The sequence below is a fragment of the Tigriopus californicus genome, chromosome 2 (assembly GCF_007210705.1).
Source record: "Tigriopus californicus strain San Diego chromosome 2, Tcal_SD_v2.1, whole genome shotgun sequence".
Classification (NCBI taxonomy): domain Eukaryota; kingdom Metazoa; phylum Arthropoda; class Copepoda; order Harpacticoida; family Harpacticidae; genus Tigriopus; species Tigriopus californicus.
The window spans coordinates 7,027,226-7,051,721 of NC_081441.1; the positions used below are offsets into that span (position 1 = coordinate 7,027,226).

The 24,496-nt window shown below is 41.8% G+C and overlaps 2 protein-coding genes across 2 annotated transcripts; one reads left to right on the plus strand and one right to left on the minus strand.

Annotated features, from left to right (window-relative positions):
• The first annotated feature begins 3,067 nt into the window (after positions 1-3,067).
• Positions 3,068-4,455, plus strand: LOC131892820 (uncharacterized). Its single transcript, XM_059242674.1, has 2 exons — positions 3,068-3,958; positions 4,045-4,455. The coding sequence occupies exons 1-2, from the start codon at positions 3,314-3,316 to the stop codon at positions 4,375-4,377; spliced, it is 978 nt and encodes a 325-aa protein (XP_059098657.1). The 5' UTR covers positions 3,068-3,313; the 3' UTR covers positions 4,378-4,455.
• Positions 4,456-5,995: 1,540 nt separating this feature from the next.
• On the minus strand, positions 5,996-9,163 carry LOC131893473 (PDZ domain-containing protein GIPC3-like). The gene is made up of 6 exons (XM_059243507.1): positions 8,309-9,163; positions 7,579-7,675; positions 6,986-7,119; positions 6,740-6,875; positions 6,485-6,667; positions 5,996-6,377 (listed from the first exon to the last, which is right to left on the minus strand). The coding sequence occupies exons 1-6, from the start codon at positions 8,600-8,602 to the stop codon at positions 6,223-6,225; spliced, it is 999 nt and encodes a 332-aa protein (XP_059099490.1). The 5' UTR covers positions 8,603-9,163; the 3' UTR covers positions 5,996-6,222.
• Between the last annotated feature and the right edge of the window lie 15,333 nt (positions 9,164-24,496).

Consider the following 24,496-nt stretch of genomic DNA (forward strand, 5'->3'; position numbering starts at 1 on the left):
GCCGGTGGATGTTATTCTATAAACGACCATCGGAAGAGGCTCGCCCGGTACGAGTATCTGGGTTTTGCAGACGCATTCGCTGGCTGACAAGATGACACATTCAAAGCGTGCTGGTCATCGAATCGGCGGAGGCAGCGACCGAATGCATAGTCGGCCAACGCTTCGACCACAGTTACCTAGGAGAGACTTGCAAGATGGGCTGTGTCTCCTATGGCAAATGCCTTTTATTACGCGAGGTGGCCGATCAGCCGAGGCAACTAAACGACGCACTTACGAAGAACGCGCGCTCAAAATCTATCCTTATTCTGACCGCCGCTTTGCGCCCATAAAACTGAGTCGGAGATGTGTGAGGCTCATCGGAACCCGACAAGGCCGTCGAAGCAATACCTGCTCGCAAAACGGCTGGGAGGATGGGAATACTCCGAAACGGAGCCTGGCTACACTGGAGATAACGGCATGCGCAAATTTAAATCGATGGACGATCTCAAGAATAGACCGGGCTGGCAGCGCAGCGGCGCAAATGTCATTCTGCCGGGTTGTAAGACTATCACCAGTGCATTGTTTGATGTGCTGGGCATTGAACACATAGCGCACCTCCCAAGGGCGCTCTGCGCGAAGGCGTGAATCTACGACCTGATGGGGAGACTCAGATCACCGAGGATGTCGCGAGCGTACGTCCAATGCACAGACTCATTCAACGCTACCAGTAGATACCGATACAGCCGACATTGTTCGAGACGCAGGGCAGTACGTTTTTCATGGCGAACACGAGGAATTAGGCAAACTGAACAGTACGACTGGGACTATGTTACAACAGGCTCACCGCACGCATGAAAACGCAGTGGGCGTATCCGACGCACAAGCAGTTTCACATTCGTCAACTCTGCGTATGTTATTAAGCCAACGCCGACTTCACGGGCTTTCCACAGGACGAGCAGGAGTTTGCTGGCCAATACTTGCGCTGGGCCACGCGGCAAGCTAAAGGCTGATTATTTTTTGCGGATATACGGAATGGGCGGACCTACACACCAGACTCTATTTGCTGCGAAATTCGACTCGCGCAAGTGTTTCGAGCACGTCGAAGCACTGGAGCAGACTGCCGGACTTTTCCATCGGAAGAGGTGAGACACAATCGATCCCTGTATACCCGACGGATGCTCGAGAAACCACCCTCTCACCGAACGCGAAAACTGGAAACGGGAAAAGCAGGTGCTAGGAAAGGCCGGGTTAAGTATAAAAATAAGCTTGATCGTCTGCCGAGACCGCGGCGAGCACAATCTAGTCGCGCTGCTGAATGTGCCTGCAGGTAAGTCGAGCAAAATCCATTCACTGACGTCCGACGCATTCAGTTGCACATATAGTCCGCTCCGGCGATCATGCCGCACCTCGCGTAATCGGGGAATCACGCTCGCATCTGGCTAGAACGGTCATCGCCGTGAAAAGCCCTCCAATCCACACGTGTTCACTCCCAGAAAATAGGCGGGCAGCAGTACTTGACCCCCATAGGGTTTGCGTGCTTCCACACTTGAGATCGAAGGACCGATACCAGTTACAAGACCACCGTACAGAGCTGCGGCTGTACTCAGTTGCAAAATTCAAGCTCCAATTGCAACAACCACGACCAGGGCAATGCGGCGGTTCTTAGCCATGGCCTCAGAGATAATAAGAGTTCCCGCGGGGTAGTTGAACACGTCAAGTAGGTTCACCAGCGCCGGCTGAGCGTAATGGAAATCTTGTGCAGGAAACGCCAGCGGCGGGACGGCAGAGTTCTCATCGCGCGCGGTAGACAACGCGAAATATCGATTGGCAGGAATGCTCCTGCGCGATGCGTTGATACTCGGTAAGGGGGTGACTCCACGGGGTGTGCGGCGCCGCAGGGTTCTCCACCCGCATGACGCGATCACCCGCCGGTGGACGCAGCGCCAGATCGTAAGATCGCAAATGCATCCGAAATCCCAGCCCGGCAAACCACCGCCCGCTTGACGACCGAATGTGATCGAGCAGCCCACCAAGGTAGCCGAGGTGATAGGTCATGTCATAGTGGCCTGTGAGGTGCTGACCAGGAAGCCTCCGTCTGGCCATGCGCCCGCATATCGGGCTATCACGCGGTATCAAGGCTGCGCCAAGTGCGGTGATTCTGTCGATGCCAGCTGAACCACAAGGTGCGGAAAACCGTGGCACAACAACACCACAAGGCATGCCTAGCCCCTGCCTCTACGAGTTGCTGTTGAAGAAAGAAAATAACTAAAAAAAAAAAAGAAAAAAAAAAAAAGGAGGAGAAAAGAATAAAAGAAGAGTCAAGAAAAGAAATAACTCAAAAAGGAAACGTAGTACTAAAGAAAAATAAATAGGGAGAAAAAAAAAAAAAAAAAAAAATATGAATCTGGAAATAATAAAAGAAAAAGCAGCGAGAAAAAAATAGATGGAAAAGGATATAGCTAAAAAAGAGAGGAAAGAGAAAAAAAGAAAAAAGGAAGGGACGAATCAAGATTTCGTCGATTTAGAGCAAGGATAGAATTACTTGAAACGTAGAAAGGAGGTTCTTGATAATTCTTTGCATGAAATGTGCGTCCTGATGCAACGTTATAAGATTCCGTAATTTGGCCATGGCTGTACTAAAAGACAAACTCACGCGCGATGGTCTAAACCAGTTCCATCGACCAGGGTAAACTAACCGGCCTATGGCCGTCCTTCGTCCTAAGACAATACAGAATCACCAAAACTTCGCTCCAAACATCAGGTCGTTCCCACTAGCATCCAATGAGAGGGACCTACGATCATTGAGGCCATTGATATGCCTTACCCTAGGCCGGACCTCCGGTCGAGTTACAGTGACTTGGAAAGCTCCATCTTATGGAGGTTGTCTCGCTGTTTTCCTGTGTCTGATTGAGCAGAGCATTTTGCTAAGCATTTGGTTCCTTTCCCTTCGTGCGCTCCGTCCGTCCGTCCATCCGTTCTCGTCCTCCAAGCCGGGGCCATGACTTAAAGCCTGGGGGAGGTTGTTCCAGCTCGCAGAGAGAACAACAAGGAAGAACAAGAGGTTGGATATCCTGGCAAATCTGCTCTTGGAAAAAGGAGGAGTGGAAGCAGCCTCCTCCAGTTGCTCTGTTCGCTCTGCTTCTCCTCTTCTTCCTCGCCTCTTCTTCCAAGTCTCAATGAAGTTCTGGAGGGCAGTCGGTGGCAGTGAGTGGCCTCTCTCTTTTGGAGTTCCACAAAAAATGAAGGAGTGGTGGCTTTCGCTCTGTACCCACACCCCGCTCTGTTTAATGTTCGCCCTGAGTTAAAGGGTAAAGACAAAACCGATTTGTGCACTATGAAATATTGCTGTGGCTGCCTTCAACTCCGTCAAGCGGTGAGCTTGATCGGCTTGGTATTTTTCACCGTCTCCTTGGTGTTGTTCGTGGCCTATCTCGTGTTCATCGAAGACATTCGCACCGGGTTGCTCAATGACCATTTTGGGATTCCACCGTGTGAAATGCCATTGCTCGACGTGTTGGTCGACTCGTTGGTTGAATATTCCCTGGCCTCGAACCTCCTCCTTCTTTTTGGTGGCGTTAGCCGCTGGTTGCTCCTGCCATGGCTCTATGTCTATGTCTTGAATATGGTGGCCATGCTTGGGTTCTTTGTATTCCTCTTGGTGTCTCCCATCGCCTCGGGAACCATGATATCCGGCGATTCCACGGTCAACTATGTCGTAGCTCTGGGTCTCCTGCTTCTGATGACCTTGTTTCTTTACGCGTGGGCCATTATTCGAGCCCGATTTGACGAGATGAGCCTTGAAGAGCAAAAGAGCTCCACCCAATTCTGTCGGGTCTCCAATGGATTCTTTGTACAGTGTGTGGGCGGGATCTTTGCCATTTCCAGCGCTCTTCTTCTCTTGGGCTATTACGCCAAATTGGACGATGTCATCATCCGCAAGTTGTCGCAAATGACCAAGATCACCAACTTCAATTTCAAGGTGACTTGAATTCGGAGTAAATGTTTTTTAGAGCATGTCGATAGGGTGTCTTTTTTTATGCATAAATGTATCTCACTTTGTTTCAGCCCATCGTGTCTAGTTTCATCATCAGTAGCATCGTCATCAATCTCATGCTAATCGCCGGCGGATCTGGTTCCAAGTGGAGAAGATGCTTGCTGGTTCCATGGTTGATCTTCTATGGGCTTTTGGTCCTATTTTGCCTCGGGACTCATCAGTGGTTCACCACTCTCTGTTGGGTGGAAGAGAAGATCTATGGGCTGCTTTCTTTGATTTTTGGAATCATCCTTCTCTGCCTTTGGACCTTGGTGTGGATTGTGGCCGCTGAAGCCTCAGAGGCGGAGGAAGTTCAAACAACCACGTTCACAAACACAAAATTGAGTAATTTTCATAGACTATAGATAACCAGTTACTGACAATTGGCATGACGTCTAAGAATTGTACAAGATAAATAAATGGAGACTTTCAATGACTTGCTATGAGAATATGTCGTTTCTTGCGGAAATTTTACGCCAATCAATCCTGCAGTTTTGAAACCCGTCGATTTGTCAACTTTTTGCGTTACAACTTTTCATACATTAAACTGAAAAAAAAACTCTTGAGCCACGACATTTGTACTTGGAGGCTTTATTCAGTCGATATATTTATTAAATTTATCGACTTGTAGCGGACATAAAGCACCATTGACAGAGATCGGAAGCCTTCAGATTGAAAAATTTCCCATGAAGCACATGAAAAATTAATTCCCTCTCTGTCTTTGGGCGTGCAAAGCGATGAGAATGGTATGGAATATTTGAAAAAAGACGCCAGGAACAGCATGTTAAGGTTGAGTATTCCAAAAAGGCGATTTCCATTATGAGAATTGGACATGATCATTTGTGAACCCAAAAAAATCGAAAGCCAGTCATCACATCTACGATCTAGTTGAATTAGATTGTCTTCTCATGCAAAGCAGACCTTAATACAAGATTATATTTTCAGAGAAAATTATCATCTCCGTTTGCGTCAGGGCAAATGTCAACTTGACATTTTGGGCTTCGTCCCTCGGGGGACATAATCATTGGAACATCATCTGCTGGGATGGTAAAGATGAGAAAACAATTTCGCAGCTGTTTGAATTATAGTTCATAGCCAAGCAATGGGATATCCGAATGAGCCTTACTAAGCTAAGTACGGTATGCGAGTGTGAGCGACTCTATGCTAGATGGGGAGCAGGAGGAGAAGGGGGGAGTCTTGAAAATAGGCCCATTCAGTCAGTCCATTTCAGGCAGTTGGGCTGGTACACTCTCACGCTTTGGAGGGAACGCGCACCTCTCCGTGTGAAGGAGAGCCCCTTGAAGCTACCTACTGCTTCCAAACAAGGGTTTTTACCTGGATGGCTTAAAACAGCAAACACCATTTACCACAATAACATCTCAAGAATGGACGGCAAGTGGATCGTTTCAATGGTTTTGATGGCCCTTATGGCTTTGACCACTGTCACCCAAGGTCAGTTTGGTGTGTCCCTACTATTGCTGTGTTTTTTGGGTTGTTATTCTTGCTATTGAATGAATGTTGACTGACGTTAATATGCTTTGTTTGTCCACGATCAGGTTATCGTGCGAATCAACTGACAGACTCGTCTTACCCGTGGCGTCCTTGTAATTCATTTGAGGCCACCAAGAAGAATTGCCCATTGGGCGAAGCTTGCCTTAAGCTAAAGAATTTCAAGAAGTATGCCTGGAACTGGGCCATGCGATGTAAGTACCACCCGTAGTTCTTGAAGGACGACCTTCGATTTAAAGTCCATGCTCACTCATTCATGTCTTGGTGCCTTAATTTTGCAGGTCAAAGCCGTGAAGAATATGTTAATCGGGCCGAATACATCTATGGATTGTGAAAATAATCAACAGGCGATGAAAGATAACTATGCATACATACACACACACACACCGTCACTGTTCCCTATTCAACAGATCCCACTTATCCATGGAAGTGCATGCAAAGAATATACATGACCCCAACAAACTGCTCAATGAGTGGTTTTGTCCTTTTATTTGACAAGGATGATCAAATTGCACATGAGAACGACTTGAATTAGCTAGACACGCATTCGAAATGGCCATTGATGGGCACCGAATAATGCAGTGCCCAATTGGTTTGTGTTGACAACTTTGGTTGGTTCAGAAGACGAGTGGGTTCTGCGGTTTGGACCTTCAGACCTTTAGACTCAATGATGGGTTGACAACACTTCGGGGACGGGATATCTACACTCGTCCAGATTTGACATCGGTGATGGCACCCCACAGCTCAAAGATGAAGTCATCAGTGAAGCCAAAAGCTCCGAGATCGGAATCGTCGATGGCTTCGGCAAAGTCCAACGTGTTTGATTGAGTTATTCCCAAGTCATAGATTTGAGAAGCTGAAAGAGACAATCAATCGGATTAGACCTGACATGGCGCAATCCTCTAAAGGATCAATTGGAAATCACTCCGGGATTTTCACCAGTTTCACCAAAGGCTTACTCACCTAGGTCTTCGTCATTGATTCCCATAAAGTTTTCCAGCAATTGGTTAATCTTATCTTGTGCGGCCATTTTTTTATCATCTACGTCTTCAATCACCGCGGATTCGTTGGCTCGGAATCGAAGCGTCTTCATACCGTTTTTCACGGATTTTGAACCAGTTTTATTGGAACGAGGTCCAATGTCCGCTGGGAGGGAGGAAAAAATTGAACCACATATAACTCGTATGAACAATGTGCCACGATATTCATTTAGCTTACCCCAAGACGACAACGGCTCCACAAGTCTGATTGTGAACGTGGAATCTTTGGGGATCTCCTTTAAGGCTTTGGCCACTTCAAAATGCCGACAACCCACTAACTCAACCCCATTCAGCTTCTCAATATGATCACCGACCTGAATGATATAAGGGACATTAAGTTTTGTAACCCGTGAGTACTACTGAGACCAAAAATAGGAATGTGATAGAACCCACATTCAAAATGAAATACAAGGACGACACCTACCTTGATATGTGGACAATTGCTAATCACACTGCCATCTTTAATGCGTTTTATGAAGGCAATGCCCGCACCATTGTCTGTGATGGTCAACCCTAGAGCTTCTTGTGTCTTTTCCAATTGGATCTCTTTGTTTTGGCCTAAAATGTATGGGAGAAAATTCATCAGTAGCTCAGAAGATGTTGGCCATGAATTGTCTCTACTGAAGTTCAAAGACGTTGTTGAAAATTGCACGAGATCTCTTTTTTCAAGGCCCCCAAGCCACCGCCCCTTTCATTACGGTTTGTGAAGCACTATTGTACTCGTACAAGCACTAAGCTGATCCAGTTCAGAAAAAACGTGAAAATGGTGGTGGGCAAAACCAAGACGATATGAGCAATTACAAACCTCCGGTGGTGCCATTATCTTGTTTACCATGAATTGGCTCAATATACGTACGTCCTTTACTCAGTTTGACGTCATCTGCGTACATATTTCAAGCAAGAACGAGGCAAAAGACAGAGGTACATGTAGTATTCCTTCGTCGATCGGTTCATATATAAAGAGTGATCGAAAGTGAGCTGGTTCTTTCTGGCTTACCTTTAACATGGGCGGCTTACCTTTAACATGGGCGAATATGAAGTCATCGAGACCAATTTGACCTCCCAGAAGCATTTTCATGTCGATTTTATGCGTATTTAGGGTGCAAAAGAGAATCTGCAATGCGAAAGGAACGGTGGTCAGAATCAGAGGTACATAGGAATGGCGGAAACAATTTTTGGCATTCCTTGGGTAGAATAGATAAGCCCTCGACCATTTCTTGAAATGAAGCTAAGATTCTTGCAATTAAAGTTCATTGTTCAAGGCTAAGAAGGGGCAATTGAGTGACGTGCAACTATTCAAATGTGTAAGAATAGACCCATTAGAACGAACGGATAAGAATGCGGAATGTATGAGATGTTAAGGGTGAAGGCAATTCGCGTCTCGTGAAAATTTGATTAGGCAATACTTGATAAGCCTATCTAAGTATTTGAGAAAACAACTTGAACAAAGAGAATAATGGGCGGTGAGCATTGGCTAACTGTATGGAAGTAGCTCGTCAACTCATTCGAGAGGGTTTTCCTCCTCTCCCCCACCCCTCTCTGTGTGCTAGCACTACTATTCTAGTACGTAATGTTCGTATGTCTGTGTCTTGAACTTTTTTGCACGTCATCTCTGCCTTCATTTCATCATTGCGAAAGACGAGAAGCGTGAGCACCTGGTAGTGGTGGGGATGGTGGGGATGGTGATGATAGCAAGAAGACACCAAATCACGCATGGGAACGACTTTTGTCGACGACCAATACTCACGTCGGAGGGCTTCAGGTCATAGCAGACAGCGATTTTCTGGTACAACTCCTTGACATTGGTGAAGCCGGAAATGATCCCAGTCGGACTCCCTTGGGCTTGTTGGCAGTGGAAAGTGAGCTTGGGCTTGGGATCCGGTTGGACATTGTTGTCCTCGTGGGCGCTCAAATGGGCGTTGGGGATGGGTGTTCGGCCTTGTTCCACGCGGTTATCGCCCTCGTAGCCCCCATCCGGCTCACCGCGATCTTGTGACGGGGAGTACGGGTTGTGGTGTTTCTTGGTCTTCTTCCCAAACATGGCAATTCACCACGGCCCTGGTGAGCTAACTCGTTTTTCTTATTTTTTTGATAGATAAGTTTCTCAAAATACAAGTCAATCAGGTGGAACCACCTGACGTTGGTCGGATAGACGGATGGACGTAGAGACGGATGGACGACGGATAGTCGGCCGGAATGGACCCTGTGTGCCTTTGTGTGTATGTGTGTGTGTGTGTGTCTTTTGAATGGCAGTCGACAAGCAGCAAAACTCGAGGAAATCAACCACGGCCACCGAACTCACTGCACTCACTCACATTCATGCACATTCATGGCACGCACACGCACCAAAGGGAAATGCGAGGGATGGGATGCGAAGTGCACAGAGTTCCACTGAGAATAGGTGTGTGTTCTCGGGTGTGCGAGCAATTCTCGACTGCCTCCAAGTCGAACGAAGCAAGGAGACGTACTGCGGCGAATCCAGTGAAGTAGTCCGGCCTCTCCTCGACTTACTGAGTTTCTACTATGTACGTTCGCGTATCGTACAGGTTGGTTGGTACGTTCAATCACTCCATGCCCGGACCTAAAGAGGATCTACGAGCAGTCCATTTAGGCGACGTTACTCACACTCACTTCAATCTCGCGTAGGGAGGCACTGACCAAGAACCTTCAATGTGAAGTCCCTTTGCTATCGGCCCTCGGTTTCGAAGCTCGAAGCTACTACGTGCATGCAGCACTACGTATATGCTTAGTATAGCACGACTAGCACTGGGAGGGCTGACAAAAGTCCCATGGATTCGAGAGGGAGTGAATGATGTCCGTGCAGGCGGGGAAAATCTCATTCACGGCTCGGAAATCCGTCAAGCTCAGCTTTGTAGGGCTTCGTTTCGTGGTCGTTCACTCGCTGAGGTTGGCCGAGACTGGCTATGAAACGAAAGACCCGAGCCGAGCCTTTATTGTTATCTATTTGTCGGCATAACGCACCGAGCGGAGCCTCATTTATGATATCCCAGTTTTGCTTGAGTGGCCTTTTGTGGATAGCAAACTTGACCTGAGCGAGAAGGAGGTCGTGTGTTAGGTGTTCGTGAAATAGATAAGAGATACCTTGATAAAAGCTTAGTAATGCAGTCCATGCGCGACGATTTCCCTCTCAGTGGCTTGAGGTTAATACGAATATATGTTTGTTTGCATATGCAATAGCTGAGGATATACTTACTTATGCGAGTATCAAATTTGCAAAACCATGATTCACGTCTAAGACACAAAATGTTGTAGACGTTGTAGGGTTGTAGACCTTCATCTTAAAGTTCATTATGTTGGCGGCACATTGTTCAAGGTGACTTCATCCAAAGTGTCTTAGGTCGTGCGTAAAAGATTTACCCTCAGACAATCGGAACAACTGTACCTTGGGAGGAACGGTATTTGCTATGATGAAATTGTTTAGAATAATTCAGTCGCTTATCTTATTTGTAACTCTCCTGTGACTCTTATTATATCGCAAACGATTTTCTAAATTATCTGAATCATAACAAGTGCTAATGGAAGAAAGATGAAAATAGTTGGAATAATCTAACTTTCCTAGTTCTTCTGTGTGAGTATTTGCCAAAGCAATCAGTTGCACTTGATTATCATTGAAAGTCCGAAAACATTTAATTGAATAAACAATTTGTGCTACGAAATTATCACTGGTTTTACTTTTTAAACAGGTCCTTTTTGAAGATTTAGGTGGTTGGGTGAAAATTTCCTCAGCAAAATTCAATTTGGCTGATGTGAGACTGAATTTTGTGAAGAAGCTTCATTAATAAAGAAAAGTAGAAAGTTTATAGAGGGTGGATGCTCGGTTTAAGACCTTCGCCAACCTTTAATCAGGTGGGTTGAAAGTAAATTGGATTTAACAAGTGATGCCTCTTCTATCACAAACACAGTTTAGCGCTTTCTTATATGGTGAGCTTTTCCCCAGTCTCTAACATATTCAAATAATGGTCCATGAAAGGTCTTTCACTGTTCCATTGTTCCATGGAAATGCACTCGAATCAATGTAAAATTGAAGCAAAAATCACGTAAGAGCATTAAAATTTGCTCAAAAGGCTAAATGTTTCCCAAAATAAGCTGGTTAAACACAAGAATAATTGATGTTTATTTTTGAACCATCATTTTTTCTCACATGTTGCTTTGAAAACCGTGGATATTTAAAGGAAGCTCGGTTTAAGGTGTCTTAATCTCAATCCATAGTACACACAGTATATCACTTGATTTTTTTTCCTTTTGTCGGTATTTTGTTATTCGTTTTTATAGCTGATCAGCAATGGCATTCGTTTTTACGAAAGCCTAAATTTGTATTTTCAAGACAAATGATCCGGAGATCAAAGTTGAAACTATCATCAAACAATATTGAGCCTAGGCAATCGTTCTTTCAGAAAATTGCAACCAACGGTACACACAAAACACAGTGGGGCAGAACTTTAAGGGAAATTCGCCCAAAAATACAATCATATTGTAAAATCATGAGGCACTGGAAAATGGACTCGGACGAGAATTAGGCGTTTCTGATTTCATTCAACGCATTTCCTTCCTTCTCGAGTGAGGCTTACCTGAGGTCGTTCCTACAACCTAGACAAATTTCGGCTGAATTGAAAGATTAAGTCGAACGTTATGGCCCCTTAAAGCCCAGCTCGTGATTCTACACAGAAAAAATAGAATAGCCTACTTTTTGTGGTTAATTGTTTACCACAAGAGAGCTAACTAATTCATTCATTTTTTTATAGAGTTGCGTTATGAGCCGTGAAAGGGCGTGATTTTGGACCTAAAACTTTCAGTTGAGCCATGAACCATTGAAATGTGGAGGGGGGTACATGGGGCAAGAATTGACCTTTCAGAATCTAGTCAACGCATTGCACCCTTCTTGAAATGAGAGAGGCTGCAAGAACATATTTCAATTTTCACCTCAATCGCACGATTGCATCAACGTTATGTATGCCCTCCCTACGCTCATTGAATAACTCTTCACTTAAAGAATGTCTTGTGGCAATGAGGGATGATATGATTTTGAAGGTTTAGGCGATTCCAATATCGTTTTTCGCCAGTGGTAAAAAGTATGTTATTATAAGCTGTTTGGCCTGTCTTGGGCGGCTGGAACAAGCACCACCAAGGCGTAAGTACTGAGTATATTAGTTTTAGTTCAAAACATAGGCGCCTAGGTGTACATTTCATTAAAGAAAATATCCATTACATGTCTGAAAAATTATGTTCTTCAGGTCAGTTGATTTTACAACTTTAAACTTATTTCTCTTATGCGAACTCTAAGAGAAAAATGAAACACTCTGTTGGGCCTTTTGAGGTTGATGGGGAAGCCATTAGCAATGTAGAGACTATGGCTAACATGCTTGGAGGTCAGTTCTCCAGTGTTTTCAACCCCACTGAGTTCGGAAGCAACAGCTCATTGCTCTGAAAATGAGTCTGTTGAGATTGACAAGGTTAGTCAAATTGAGCGTTTAGATGATCTTGTAGTCACAGACCAAGATGCTTCAGAGGCCATCAGGGACTTGAGGCTTTCGAGCTCTCCTGGTCCTGATGGCGTGACATCTCAGTTTCTGATGAGATGCTCACTGGTTCTCGCTCCTGTTTCTCGTACTTGATGCGTTGCATCTTGGATCAGGGCAAGTTTCCATCTTCACTAAAGTTAGCTCATGTTGTTCCAATTTTTCAGGGGGAGATAAGTCGCTCCCCAGTAATTATAAACCGATTTCTCTCACTTCGAATATTGCGAAGGTGTTCGAGAAGATCATGAAGTTCAAACTTGTTGAATTTCTTGATATTCATGAAGTCCTTCCTCCTAGCCAGCATGGATTCCGAGCACATTTTAGCACGGTTACCCAACTGATTGAACATATTGAGCGGGTTATTGAGGGACTAGAGAGTCATGAATCAGTTGATGTAGTTTATCTCGACTTTGCCAAGGCCTTTGACAAGGTAGATCATGGGCTTTTAGTTAACAGGCTCCATGAAATTGGGATCCAAGGCAGGGTTCTCAATTGGTTAAAAAGTTTCATTTCTGGTAGGAAGCAATTGGTTAAGGTTGAGGGATCCCTTAGTGACATACATGATGTCAAGTCAGGTGTTCCCCAGGGTTCGATCTTAGGGCCCCTCTTGTTTATAATATTCGTTGCCCCGCTTCAAAAGCTTAGTATCACTGCCAGTCTCTCTTCTTATGCTGACGATACAAAGTTAGTTTCTGGTAGGAATGGCCAAGATTCCAGTAGCCTTGCAAAGGACTTAAATCGAATCTACTCTTGGGTAACTGAGAGTAATATGGCCCTGAACGGAATGAAATTCCGCTCAATGACATTTGGGTCAACTCCTTTAAATACTCCACTCGTAGATAATGGAGGTAAAGATATTGAGCAGGTCTCATCTATGAAAGATCTAGGTGTAGTCCTCCAAAATAATGGAAAGTTCGATGAGCATATCCAGCTGAAGGTGGGTAAGGCTTTTCAAATGTGTGGTTGGATATATCGCACGTTTAAGTCCAGAGATAGCATCACGATGCTAACTCTGTACAAGTCGATTGTCCAGCCACATCTTGAATACGCCTCACCCATTTGGGCTCCAATGAGTTCAGCAGGTTTGCAAAAGGTCGAGCAAGTCCAAAGATGTTTCACTAGGAACATCACAGGAATGAGAGAGCTCTCGTATTGGGAAAGGTTAGAACGGTTGGGATTGTACAGTACTCAGAGAAGGTACGAAAGGTATCTGATATTGTACGTTTTCAAAAGTATCCATGAGCTTTGTCCCAACCCAGGGTTTAGGGTCAATTCTAGTGACCGTAGAGGCTTAATGTGCGTTTTGAGAGCACCTTCAAGTCTTCGAGAATCCAGGCTAGTTCGAACAATGAAGTCCACATCTCTTCTTTCTCGGGCTCCTTCATTGTTTAATTTGCTTCCCTCTGATATTCGTAGGGAATACGTAGGCCTTGTTGATCCGGTAGCATCTTTCAAGTCAGACTTGGACAAATTTTTAGATAGCATTCCAGATCAACCCTACATTCAAGGATTAGCTCGGTCTGCCAACTCAAATTCGTTGGTAGACCAAATATCATATAAAAATTGAAAGGTAATAAATAGACGAATTATAACCTTTCATTTTAATAGTACTGAGGATTACATTCCCTGTAGCGGTTAGAAAAGCCCGTGAAAAACCAAACCAAACCAAAAAAAAACTTGAAATGAAGACATTTGACTGGCGGGCAAGTAATTAATATTTTTTGAATGAAATGTGTGCCGAGGCGTCTATGTTTTGATTCAAAATTCATGATTTAGGCTTTGGTAGCGCCAAAAGCAAAAAATCAAGTATCGACCCAAACTTGTCCCAGCTGCCCAAGACTGTCAAAACAGCCTATGACAAGTTAATTGCCCCTGGCGATAAAAAGAAAATGGAGTCACCGAAGCCTTCAAAATCATCCCTCATCAATTTCCAGAAGAGGGGAAAATCATTCGTTCGGTACCCTTGTATGTACTTTGCCTTGAGAGGTAATATGTTTTGACCCAGTCGTTTGTTTAAACTTGAAATATGTCTTTGAAATGAACTGGTCCACGGGCCTTTCAGAGAGAAGGCTTTTCTTTGGCCTCTAAGTTAAACCATTGAGTTGAACCAAGAGACAGTAGCTCCAGTAGCAAGAAAACAAGATTGCCTGTACATACTACATAAAACATAAAATTGTGTTGTTTAGTAAAAAGGTTTTTTTTTGATTTACCACTCTAAGCATTTACAAAAAAATATGCATTTATTCAAAATTAGTGTTTTAAATGAGATAACTATGGACATGAAATAAGAGGCAAAATGTGCTTAAAAGCACCTATGAAACAACACGGCAGATAACAAGAATCAATCTGTTTTGGAATCTACACAGATAATTTACAGAGAAAATTGATAAAATAGTTAGCAAAAGTGTACATAAAGATTAACCTATTTAAAAGTGAGACATGGACACTTTTTATCTTCATCAAACCATTCGACAAACAATCCTGAGGCATTGGTAAAAATTGGCTAAAAAGATTGTCTACATGTCCAAAATGTAACAACTTAGCTTTTCAACAATCAAGAAAATATTTGAAATATTTTTTATTGTTTGCTGTCCATTTTTATCTCAGTCATCTCTAAAAAGGATTTCGAGGAAAATACAATGCCGTCACTCGCTTCGAAATTGTAGTGGTTCATGGTTCAGCTGAATTTCGAAATGTCTGTCTCAAATTTTCCCTTTCCTACAATACTGCAACTTTTTTGCACCCTGATCTGAACTCCTAGAAAACATTTAAAGTACTTTCTCTATCACTAGTCCTTTTCATTCTCCTCTGCTCTCTCTCCTTGCGGACAAACAAACCTAGAAGGACGTGAATGCGCTCAAAGATGCCTGTTTTGAACAAAATATTTTTCTCTGAACATCTTATTGTTGATACATTCTAAAACCATGAATAGACCACCAACTCTTCTGAGAGACCTTTCAAATCCAAAAAAGGAAAATTATGAACACTTTTTACCTCAAAGTAGAAATAAACACGGAGCTGCATGTTGTATGCTTTTGGCATACCAGTGGCTTTTTGTGATCGTCTTTTTCCATTAAATTGACTTAAAAAATCTAAATTTGATGCTAGAGATAGTGATGTTTTTAAAGTTGATCATCAAAAACTTGTGAAGCTGTGCTTTTTGTAGTTCTAATTGTAGTTCACCTAGACGAAGCAGAGGGCGTTGTCTCCCTCAATGAAAAGGACTTAGTTGAGGTTTTTGGTTTGGCGCTTTATCAACAAGAAATGTTTCGCAGCTTTCGGAATTTCGACCTTTGATTTAGATTAAAGCAGCAATTTGATGATTTTATGAAACAGTAGGTTAATTGTTGCTACTGATAATTACCAAAAATTATTCATTGAATGAAGCTCCTTTTTAACACATCTTGGACTTTTTATTTCGTAATACGTGATTCAAAATGAACCGCAACTTTTCAAACGTTTGTTTTATAGTTGAAAGAACGCTTAATGTCATAAAAAAACTTAGAACGTAATCACATCGATTTGCCTTGACTGATCGACAATCTTGCAAATAGGCGGACTTTATGGGTTATTTGTTTGTTATTTAAGATTCTATCAAAACATTTCAAAGAATAACAATTATGAATAATTTTTCATTTCAATTATTTAGGTATTTCTGATATTTAGCCTATTCTATTACTGTCATTTCAAGCATCTTGTCCTTTTGGGGGTAAACATCATTCAAATGTTTCAACTCTTAAACTGAACTATTTTCGGACTCAGGCGATGACTTGGGCACAGCCCAAGTTATGCACTTTGAGCTAGAAACCCTGAAGGCTAGGAAATCATGCTGGAAATATACGAGTGCATTTTGTAGGGATGCTTCCTTAAAGATAGTCTGCATCCATCTGTTATTCATAAACGAAGCCTCAAAGGGAAGTTAAGGACATTCTGCTCGACTGACTCCAACCAATCAAATCCAATCGCTCCCTGTTATGTAACATTGACTCGGACCTTCAAATTGAGAAGAAATGCGTTTTTCAGATCTTTATTTGACATTGATAATCAATATTGTTGAGATAGCAGAAGAAACTAAGTGTGTGATTTGCAAAATGCCAAACGTTATTCTTGCTCACTTGGCCGAGAAAAACATTGCATTTTGACGTCAAGAGGAAACCTGAGAGATTTGACTTCTCTCTAAAGGGTCCAAGCGACACTTTTGTAGTGCAAAAAGCCCAGGCTGTACAGGAAACCGGCTTTTGCCAGGCTTCTTACTTTTCTCCTCAATGGGAAAACGTAATGTAATGGTTTTTTTCCGCCACGGTAGGTGAAAATGCCCGCTATTTTTTGGTATATTTTCGCATCCCTAGTTACTTACTTCCCCCTGGGAGAATGTTGAGTATGTGAAAAAGGTCTTGGGGATAAAATGAAGGAATTAGGCGACCAATTGTTCTTTTGCTGGTAACCACAAGCATTACAGGGCATTTGTGGGAAATGGGGGTTTTTGGGTGGGTATTTATTTTTAACATTGTTAAATATTAAATTGGAAGAATAGGTAGGTGGTTTTTGAAAATGGAGCAGGGGATAGTAAATGTTGGAAGAAAAGCTGGAAGAGTAAGTGGCAAGAGAAACAACAATACATACTCAATGTGTAACGAGAGACTGTACATAGAAAACAAACCGGTTTGAAGAGTCAAGGAGTTTGTGGTGGAGATTTTTGACCCATAGCTAATTGACGCTAATTGGAAGCAAGCTATTTTACGTTCAACCCCAGCACATTTCCTCATGAGTAGAGATCGGATTTGAAAGTGATTTGTACGTTGAGCACAAATCAAAGAGGGTTACAATGAGTAATAGGTTTACCTCAGTGTGGATGCTCTGAACTATCCCAAGAAGTAAACCAGTTACGAAAAACCCTTTGAATTGTTGCTCTATGTGCAAATCAATTTCAAGTCCGATCTCTACTCATGAGCTATGTTTGGCGTTTGCCGTTGTCTCAATCCTCCCATGGAATTAGCCATGAAACTGGGACGAAAAGTCAATGAACATCTGCAGTTCTTTAGGGGTTTGAATTGATTTACAAGCTATCTTACAAGTTTGAAAAAAATGTACCAATTGTTACAAAGCTCGGTTTTGACAGTTTAGTTAATGCCACCAGCCTTGTGTTTTGGCTACCAAATGTTGTAAAACGTCATCACTATGTCAAAAAAGGTTTTTTTCGTTTACATTACATATTTGATGTTTTCAAGCATATTTCATACAAATCTAGGGTTTTGAGTTTGGGCTGCCTTTAATTTTTTTCTTTTTGGATTTTAAGATACATATTTTGAATCATAAATGAAAACGAAGGTGCTTAGTTTGGGTTTAAAAGCATATTTTGGTTAAATAGCATATTTCAGTGCATATTTTGAAGAGTTTTTATGCAAACTCGATGGCATAAAACAGATTATTAATGCTTATCTTGTTGCCTCAGTTATCATGATATAATCTTGACGCAACTTCCCTGGTATTCATTGCAGTATTATGATTTCATGATTACATATTTTTTCCCCTCAAAAAAGCATTTGGTCGCTTTTTAAAAAGACTGTTCACATTCTTCCACTTGAAATTGACGTTAGGAATAATGAGGGTGGAATGGGTAAAATTAGAAGATGCTTTTGAAAATATGATGATATACCTTATGAAAGCATGCTGTTTGAATTTACGACAAAATCCATCTGAAAGGTAATATATTTGCAATGGATTTCAAGTTGCCTTGACAAAGCTTCTTCAACACTGTTCTCAATGGTGATGGTAACAACTATCCTCTATCATAAGAGAACACCACAGATGTTTTGAATATCGGTAAATCATACATTGGGTTTATATGTAGCAAAATATTCATTCACGATCACTAACACTCTTAAGTGGCGTGGCCAAATTGATTTCATTAACGGCTGTTATCAAGGGTGTAGTTTTGGCCGTGGACGAATGTATTTAGCTCAAGTAGTCCGTTGGCTAGGAAAAGTTGTTTTGCCGCACTTATGGAGGTCCACATGATGCTGATGTCCATAGATGCTAGATACTAAAGCTTTTAGTCTCGTCTCAACACAAGGCCAAGAGGACGCATCATTCAACTGAATTCAGATCATCAGTCATGATTCGTGATGTTTTGGAGTATTTTTGTTACGTTTTCTCTCTGAAAATTTGTCTGATATATTCGCCGAACCTCTTAATTTGCTCAGGAAGTGCATTTTTGATTTGATTTCTTACAGTGTATCTCAAAAATACGGAGCATGGAAATGTTTCATTTGAGTACTGGGGTTACTCAAGAACGGCCCAATTCTGCTCAAAGACGCCTTTATCCAAGATAGGGATTGAAGTTTGAATGCGTCAAGTTGACATGTTCTTTAACATGCTTGCTACTTTTTGTTTTGGCTGATGGACTAGAAATTGGTTTAATTTAACTACATATTTTGGTTCCCTACATATTTTCATCCTTTTGATATACTGGTACATAAATAAAACCACGAGCGGAAGTTATTTTATTCAGATTTGTTGTTAAATAATGCAGTCTATTAGGTAAATCTTTTGATGTTATTCAGAAAGTCTATGACGCAACAATAATGCTTTGCATACATAAATGTTCTTCAAATTCAACAGATTTATAAATAAGCAAGCCAAGTTTTTATCAGGGGATGAAGAACTGTTGCAGCAGGTCTTTGAATTGAAGATATTAGCTTTTTATTGAGGTCCAAAACACTGCTCACTTCAAGAAATAATTGTAACAACCTGAAATATAAAATAATATATTTCTTTACTGTCTTGAAATGTAGTCAACATGCTTTCTTATACTTTTTTCTCTAAACTCTTAGCTTTGCAATTTTCAATCAATAGTAATGTGACGAGTTTTTTTTGCTTCTTTTGGGCCAAAAAATACCGGATATTTTCATCTTATATGACGGAAAATTGCGTCTTTCACTCGGGTTACTACTCCCTCTGCTGTACCGTACATCCCATCTTATATGACGGAAAATTGCGTCTTTCACTCGGGTTACTACTCCCTGGGTCTGAAAATTGTCGAATCGGAGAGCAACGTGGTACCTCGGGCCACCCTGAACCATGCAGTCAACCAGATTCATGGCCTCGTGCGTGCTCTGCGTCGACCTAGGGAGGCGAGAGTAAGTAGAGCCAGTGCCGTCGGAGGAGCCAAGGATGGATGGAGGGGGCAGCTCCTACTCCTCCACCTCTAGCACTTCTTACTCTTGCCTCCCTAGGCCGACACAATGCACTTGGACATGAAACTGGTCGATTGCATGGTTCAGATTTACCCTCAATCCACTACTCTCCTCTTCTCTAGTTTTCCACACCCAGGGAGTAGGAAACCCTCGTAAAAGAAATAGCTACACTCGTACTCGCCCTTTGATAACTTATTAGCAGAAATTTTCGGGTCTTATCCGCTTGACCAATTAACCATTTTGCCTTACGCTTCAGCCAATCTGAGTTGATGATTTCAGGCGACGCAGAATTTAATTGGCTTTAATTTAATTGAAGCAGATAACCCACGAAAATATCTGCTATTGTATGAGTGAGTCTGTAAACGGTTGATCAATTGACAAACACTACACTGATTATGCAATATTTATGGTTACACCAAGGAAGACACAATAAATAAACAAAGTTTACATCAACTGCGCTCATCCAGTTGATTTAATTAAAATCAAAATTGAACGTGGAACATAAAGGGCACTCATCGCTTTCTCGGCTGTAATAAATCCTAAAGTAAAAGTTGCGAAGCATATGCATAGAAACACAAGAATACGCTCTAAAATGCCTGACTTTAACAAGGTATTTTCACTGAACAACTTATTGCTGCTCTATTCAAACACCATAGTATAAATACATCACACACCCTTCTGACAGATCTTTCAATTCGTATAAGGCTAAAATTGCAAACACTTTTTATATCCAAATAGCGATAAACAAAAAGCTATATATTGAATACTTGTAGCACGTTATACCAGTGACTTTTCATCATCATCTTTTTTCACTAAATTGTGCTAAAAAGCTTTTAAAAAAAATAGCAAAAGTGATGATTTTAAAGTCAGTCACCTAAAACCTGTGAAGCTGTACTTTTCCTAACACTATTTTGTTGCAAATGATGATTGTAAAAGTGTTGGTTTTTTCCTAAACAACTGCCGGTCCAATTCTTATTTACGTATCATAATTGTTCGTAATCTTACCCATAAGGGATTTGAAACGTGTACCAGAAGAGTTGGGGGCTTATTCATTGTCCTAGTACATGGGCAATACATTGTTCATTTAAAGGTTGAACACTTAAAAATCCGGACTTTGAAGAATTGTTATAAATCTTGTAGTTGACAAGAAAAATACCGCGGTGCACTTTTAAAATAGTGCTTTGTTCATTGGTGAAAAATGTCTTTACTTATTTAAAAAAAGAATTTTCTTTGGAGTTGAGACACTGGAGGCTTCAGAAAAACATGCTCAAAATTTCATTTTGCACGAATTCCTTGAAAATAAGGATGCCAGTATAGGAATCTTGTGAAAAAGTTGATTTGATAGAATCGACATTATCAAACGTACATGATGGCTTCAATAACAACCCTGAGTGTACAACGAATCCCTGTAAGTGATAAAAATGCTGATTTATTCGATCCCAAATGTGACGCGACAGCTATTCAATATTTTCAAAAAAACTTCAATTTTGAAGCACAGATTTGGCCATAAGGGTCAGAAAAACTCAACCTTATGTTCAAAAGGTCGGAGTTAAGGTCCTAGAAAGCTCAGGATGGACTAGATCGCAATAGTCAACATAATTTAATGTAGAGGCATTGTTTTGGCTCTACTTGGCAACTTGTCACTAAGCTAAGGCCAGAATGGTATGGCATGAACAAGATTAAATCAATATTTTATGGAAAGAATGGAACCCAGAAACTCGCCCAATCCATGGAAATTTGTCATTTGCAAAGGAGTTTTGAAAAATCAAAATTGATCGTCAAAACTAAAGACTGATGGAACATTAAGTGGCTTTGGGAATTTAGGAAGGTCGATTCTGACCTCGTGCAAAAGCTGATTGCTAGGCTTTAGAGCAAAATAAGTTTTCTGGCCTTTTAAGATCAATAAAATTATTCTTGATTGTGTCATTAATCAGAATTATCTTAGTTTTGTTTATCCATTATCGAAGTTTCTAAAATATAAAATGTAACGGCTTAGAAAGTAATCATTTTTGATGTCCGGACTTTTACCCGTTCAACCTTTAGTAATCTTTTTATAAAGTTTGGACTCTTAGAGCGCATTCTCTTGTTTTTTACGTTTGTTTGTCCGCATCTGGAAGAAGCAGAGGCCGCCTCCTCCGCTCAATGAAAAGGACTATACGGATGGACTTTTTTGATCAATATTGAATATTTGAATCATTGAAAGCTTTGCCATTATAGTTGAAAATTGGTTATTTACAAGGTAAAAGTGAAGAATTACTTTGAAGTTTGCTTCTTACAATCTTTGATTTCACTTGTTTAGTCGCTAATTTTTCCAGGTTTTTCATTTCCTGAAATGACTGAGAACCGCACCATTGAATATGGTCAAACCCTGCAATTTTATTTACAATTACGACAATCCCTTACAACATTAGTATTTGAAAGAAGATTGAAAAGCTACTTTCTCCATATTGTATCACCCACGCCGCAACATTTTGAAAACCTTGGCTTCTTGTACAGGGTGTCCCAAAAGTTTTTATTTGTTCCCAAGCGACGTAGAATCACACCTTTTTCAGCTCAATTGCTTTAACCTTCAAAAAGCATATGTAAATGATGCAGTTAATAATCTTTACTGAGACATGTTCTTTTTCACATGTTTCTACAGATCTGATCTATTAAGACAGAAGGTAATATTTTCGGCCTTCTCATTCCTCTCAAGGCAACCATGTTCAAAATACGTTGAATCTTGTACGATTTTGTCCTTTAAGGGGGCTATTGCCGGGGCAACCAATGTTTATGAATGAAAGAAGACGATCAACCAGAGATTTAATTCGCAGATAGACAACATTGTTTGACTGAGGTGCCATATGAGTAGTTCACCAAAAGTAAACTGAATTCCAAATTAAAGAAATTGCATTAAGTTTTATTATATCATAAAAAATGACACAACCCACTTTTAAAAATTGCTTATGTGCTCAGATCATAGTCCCAAGGAATTTTTCTAATCTATGGATCTTAAGACTCATTCGGTTTGGGCTAAGACTTCATTCTACTTGTCTTTTTAAGATTCGTGACTACATCATTTAAAGTTGCTCTTTGAGTGTTTAGCAAACGGAGAGGGTAGATGCAATTTTGAATCAACTTGGAACCGGCAAATTCTTTTGGAACACCATAGTTGCGCAGTATTCGCTCGTCCACCCATCTCTGTCCTTCAAACAGAATGGTTTTGTTTTCGATTGTCGCGTTCATGAATTGAGAAGGACTGGTGTGATGAGTAAGCCAAATAAAAGTTGCCTTTTTGACCGAACTGAAATCCTTTTTTCAAGTCAGAAAACATGCGAAAATAGTTGAGAACAAATAAAAAAAAAGTCGTGAAAATGCTCAAACAAGGTGAAAAATGCAAAAGGGGTTGTTGCAGTGCCCAAACGTTGTTTAAAGCCCCTTGTCGCCTCTTCACTGTTTTTTTTTCTGTTACAAGATACTTGGCACTCAACTGCATTTACTAGGTTATTCAGTGAGTTTCTTCATCTTTGTTTCAAAAAATTGAGATTTTTTTTCTTGCGATGTTTGACATCAAGACACTTTTCCAATGATATGGATGTTATAGTACACAATGGGATAGGATCACAGGATCAGTTTTTTTACCCCTTTGCGCTCAAGCGCCATCTTTCGGATATGTAAGGGTGTGTAAAATGTAAAAATGAAACCGCATTTTCAAACCAACAATTAAACTTCTGTGTCAAAGCGAGCTTAAAGTTTATCCTTATATCATTTCTAGCACTATCCTTTGTTCTTTCCGATTATTTCGACACTATTTTATTTGACTCGTGCCACAATCAAAACCTCGACCCATCCCTACGTAAGTCAAAAGGGGGCGCTCAAGTGTAATGATGCAAACAACGGTCCCTATGAGCATGTCCCATTGATTCTCTTCTGGAACCTAGTGTCATAGCTGGTGGCGCTTTTGTTCACAGAATGATTTTGGCTTTTGTTTGGATCAAACCCATGATGGGAGGTGCTCATCTGCATCCCCCTTTTCTTGGCTGACTTTTCGAAACAGAAAACTGGGAGTTGAATTTTTCATTCAAGTCTAAGGACGCCTCCTTGGCTAGTCCAACTGGTTTACCATGTATTTCATTTCTCTATATTTTGGTATATTGCCATACTTTTATATTCATACAGCTAATGATTTCATTCAGTGGCATAACCAAGAGCCGTGATAAACGAATTTTATCTATGATAAAAATAAATAAAAAAAAAAAAAAGAATAAATTTCATCTAAATACCGCCAGGGCTCTGTCTTCTCAACATGGCTGATGGGGACAACCCGGACAACCCGTTCGTGAATAGACCGGAAGCTCCGACATGAGGTACTGGCTCACTACTCGCCATTTCAATCTAGGGTGCCCAACTACGACTCAACTGCGATGAGGAATGACCCGGTGGTCGAACTGAAAAAGGGCCTGCTGCTCAGGGATCTGCCATTTTGTCGGTCACCCTATGGGTCCAACGGCGTGCCCCTTGGCCAGGGGTATGGGTCCATGAGCCTGCCCGGTTTTGAGCAGCAGCCCTCAGAGCAGGGCTATTGAACGGAGACTTCCAGTAGTAGTGCAGCTAGTGCTAGTTCTGCTAGTAGGTGTCGTCTAGCTGGGGTTGGAGAACAGACGGAACAGACCTAGTTAGACACAGACACGTACAGACTGCATGGGTGAGGGAGAGGATGGGAGGGCTGGCCAGAAGAAGAAAGACGAGCTGAACAACGACGAGGAGGACGACGACCACGACGACCAACAGGAGGAAGAAGAAGGAAAAGAAGAATGGAAGGAAGGACCTAGTCGATCGAGAACTCTCTCAATCCTCCATTCATTTATCCATCCAGCCATCCATACGTCCATCATCTCGACGATCTATCCACGATCCTCTCCTCACGATCGTTCCTCGAGGATTTGAAACCTCCCATTCTATCCTTCATTGAGCCTCGCCTTCGCCTTCTGTTTCTTTCACTCTCTCTGTCTGTCTCTGTCTCCTTTCCTGCCAGATCCATTCTTCTATTCAATTCTGAGGCTGGATCCATTGTTCAGCCTAGGAAACAAGAGTGAAGGGTGAAAAGTGAAGAGAGCGAAGAGAGCGAGGACGTGGACGTGAGGGCGGGCTATCTCGAGGAGATTCCCCCACCCCTTCCTTCTCCTCTCGACCCCATTCCCGTGGTGTACATTGACGTGACGC

Bases quoted from the DNA above. Each gene is read 5' to 3' on its own strand.
- LOC131892820 (XM_059242674.1), top strand. From the start codon at position 3,314: ATGAAATATTGCTGTGGCTGCCTTCAACTCCGTCAAGCGGTGAGCTTG. The intron at 3,959-4,044 runs GTGACTTGAATT...ACTTTGTTTCAG, and splicing joins TCACCAACTTCAATTTCAAG to CCCATCGTGTCTAGTTTCAT.
- LOC131893473 (XM_059243507.1), bottom strand. From the start codon at position 8,602: ATGTTTGGGAAGAAGACCAAGAAACACCACAACCCGTACTCCCCGTCA. The intron at 7,676-8,308 runs GTGAGTATTGGT...TTCGCATTGCAG, and splicing joins ATGACCTGAAGCCCTCCGAC to ATTCTCTTTTGCACCCTAAA. The intron at 6,876-6,985 runs GTAGGTGTCGTC...TATATCATTCAG, and splicing joins GCAATTGTCCACATATCAAG to GTCGGTGATCATATTGAGAA.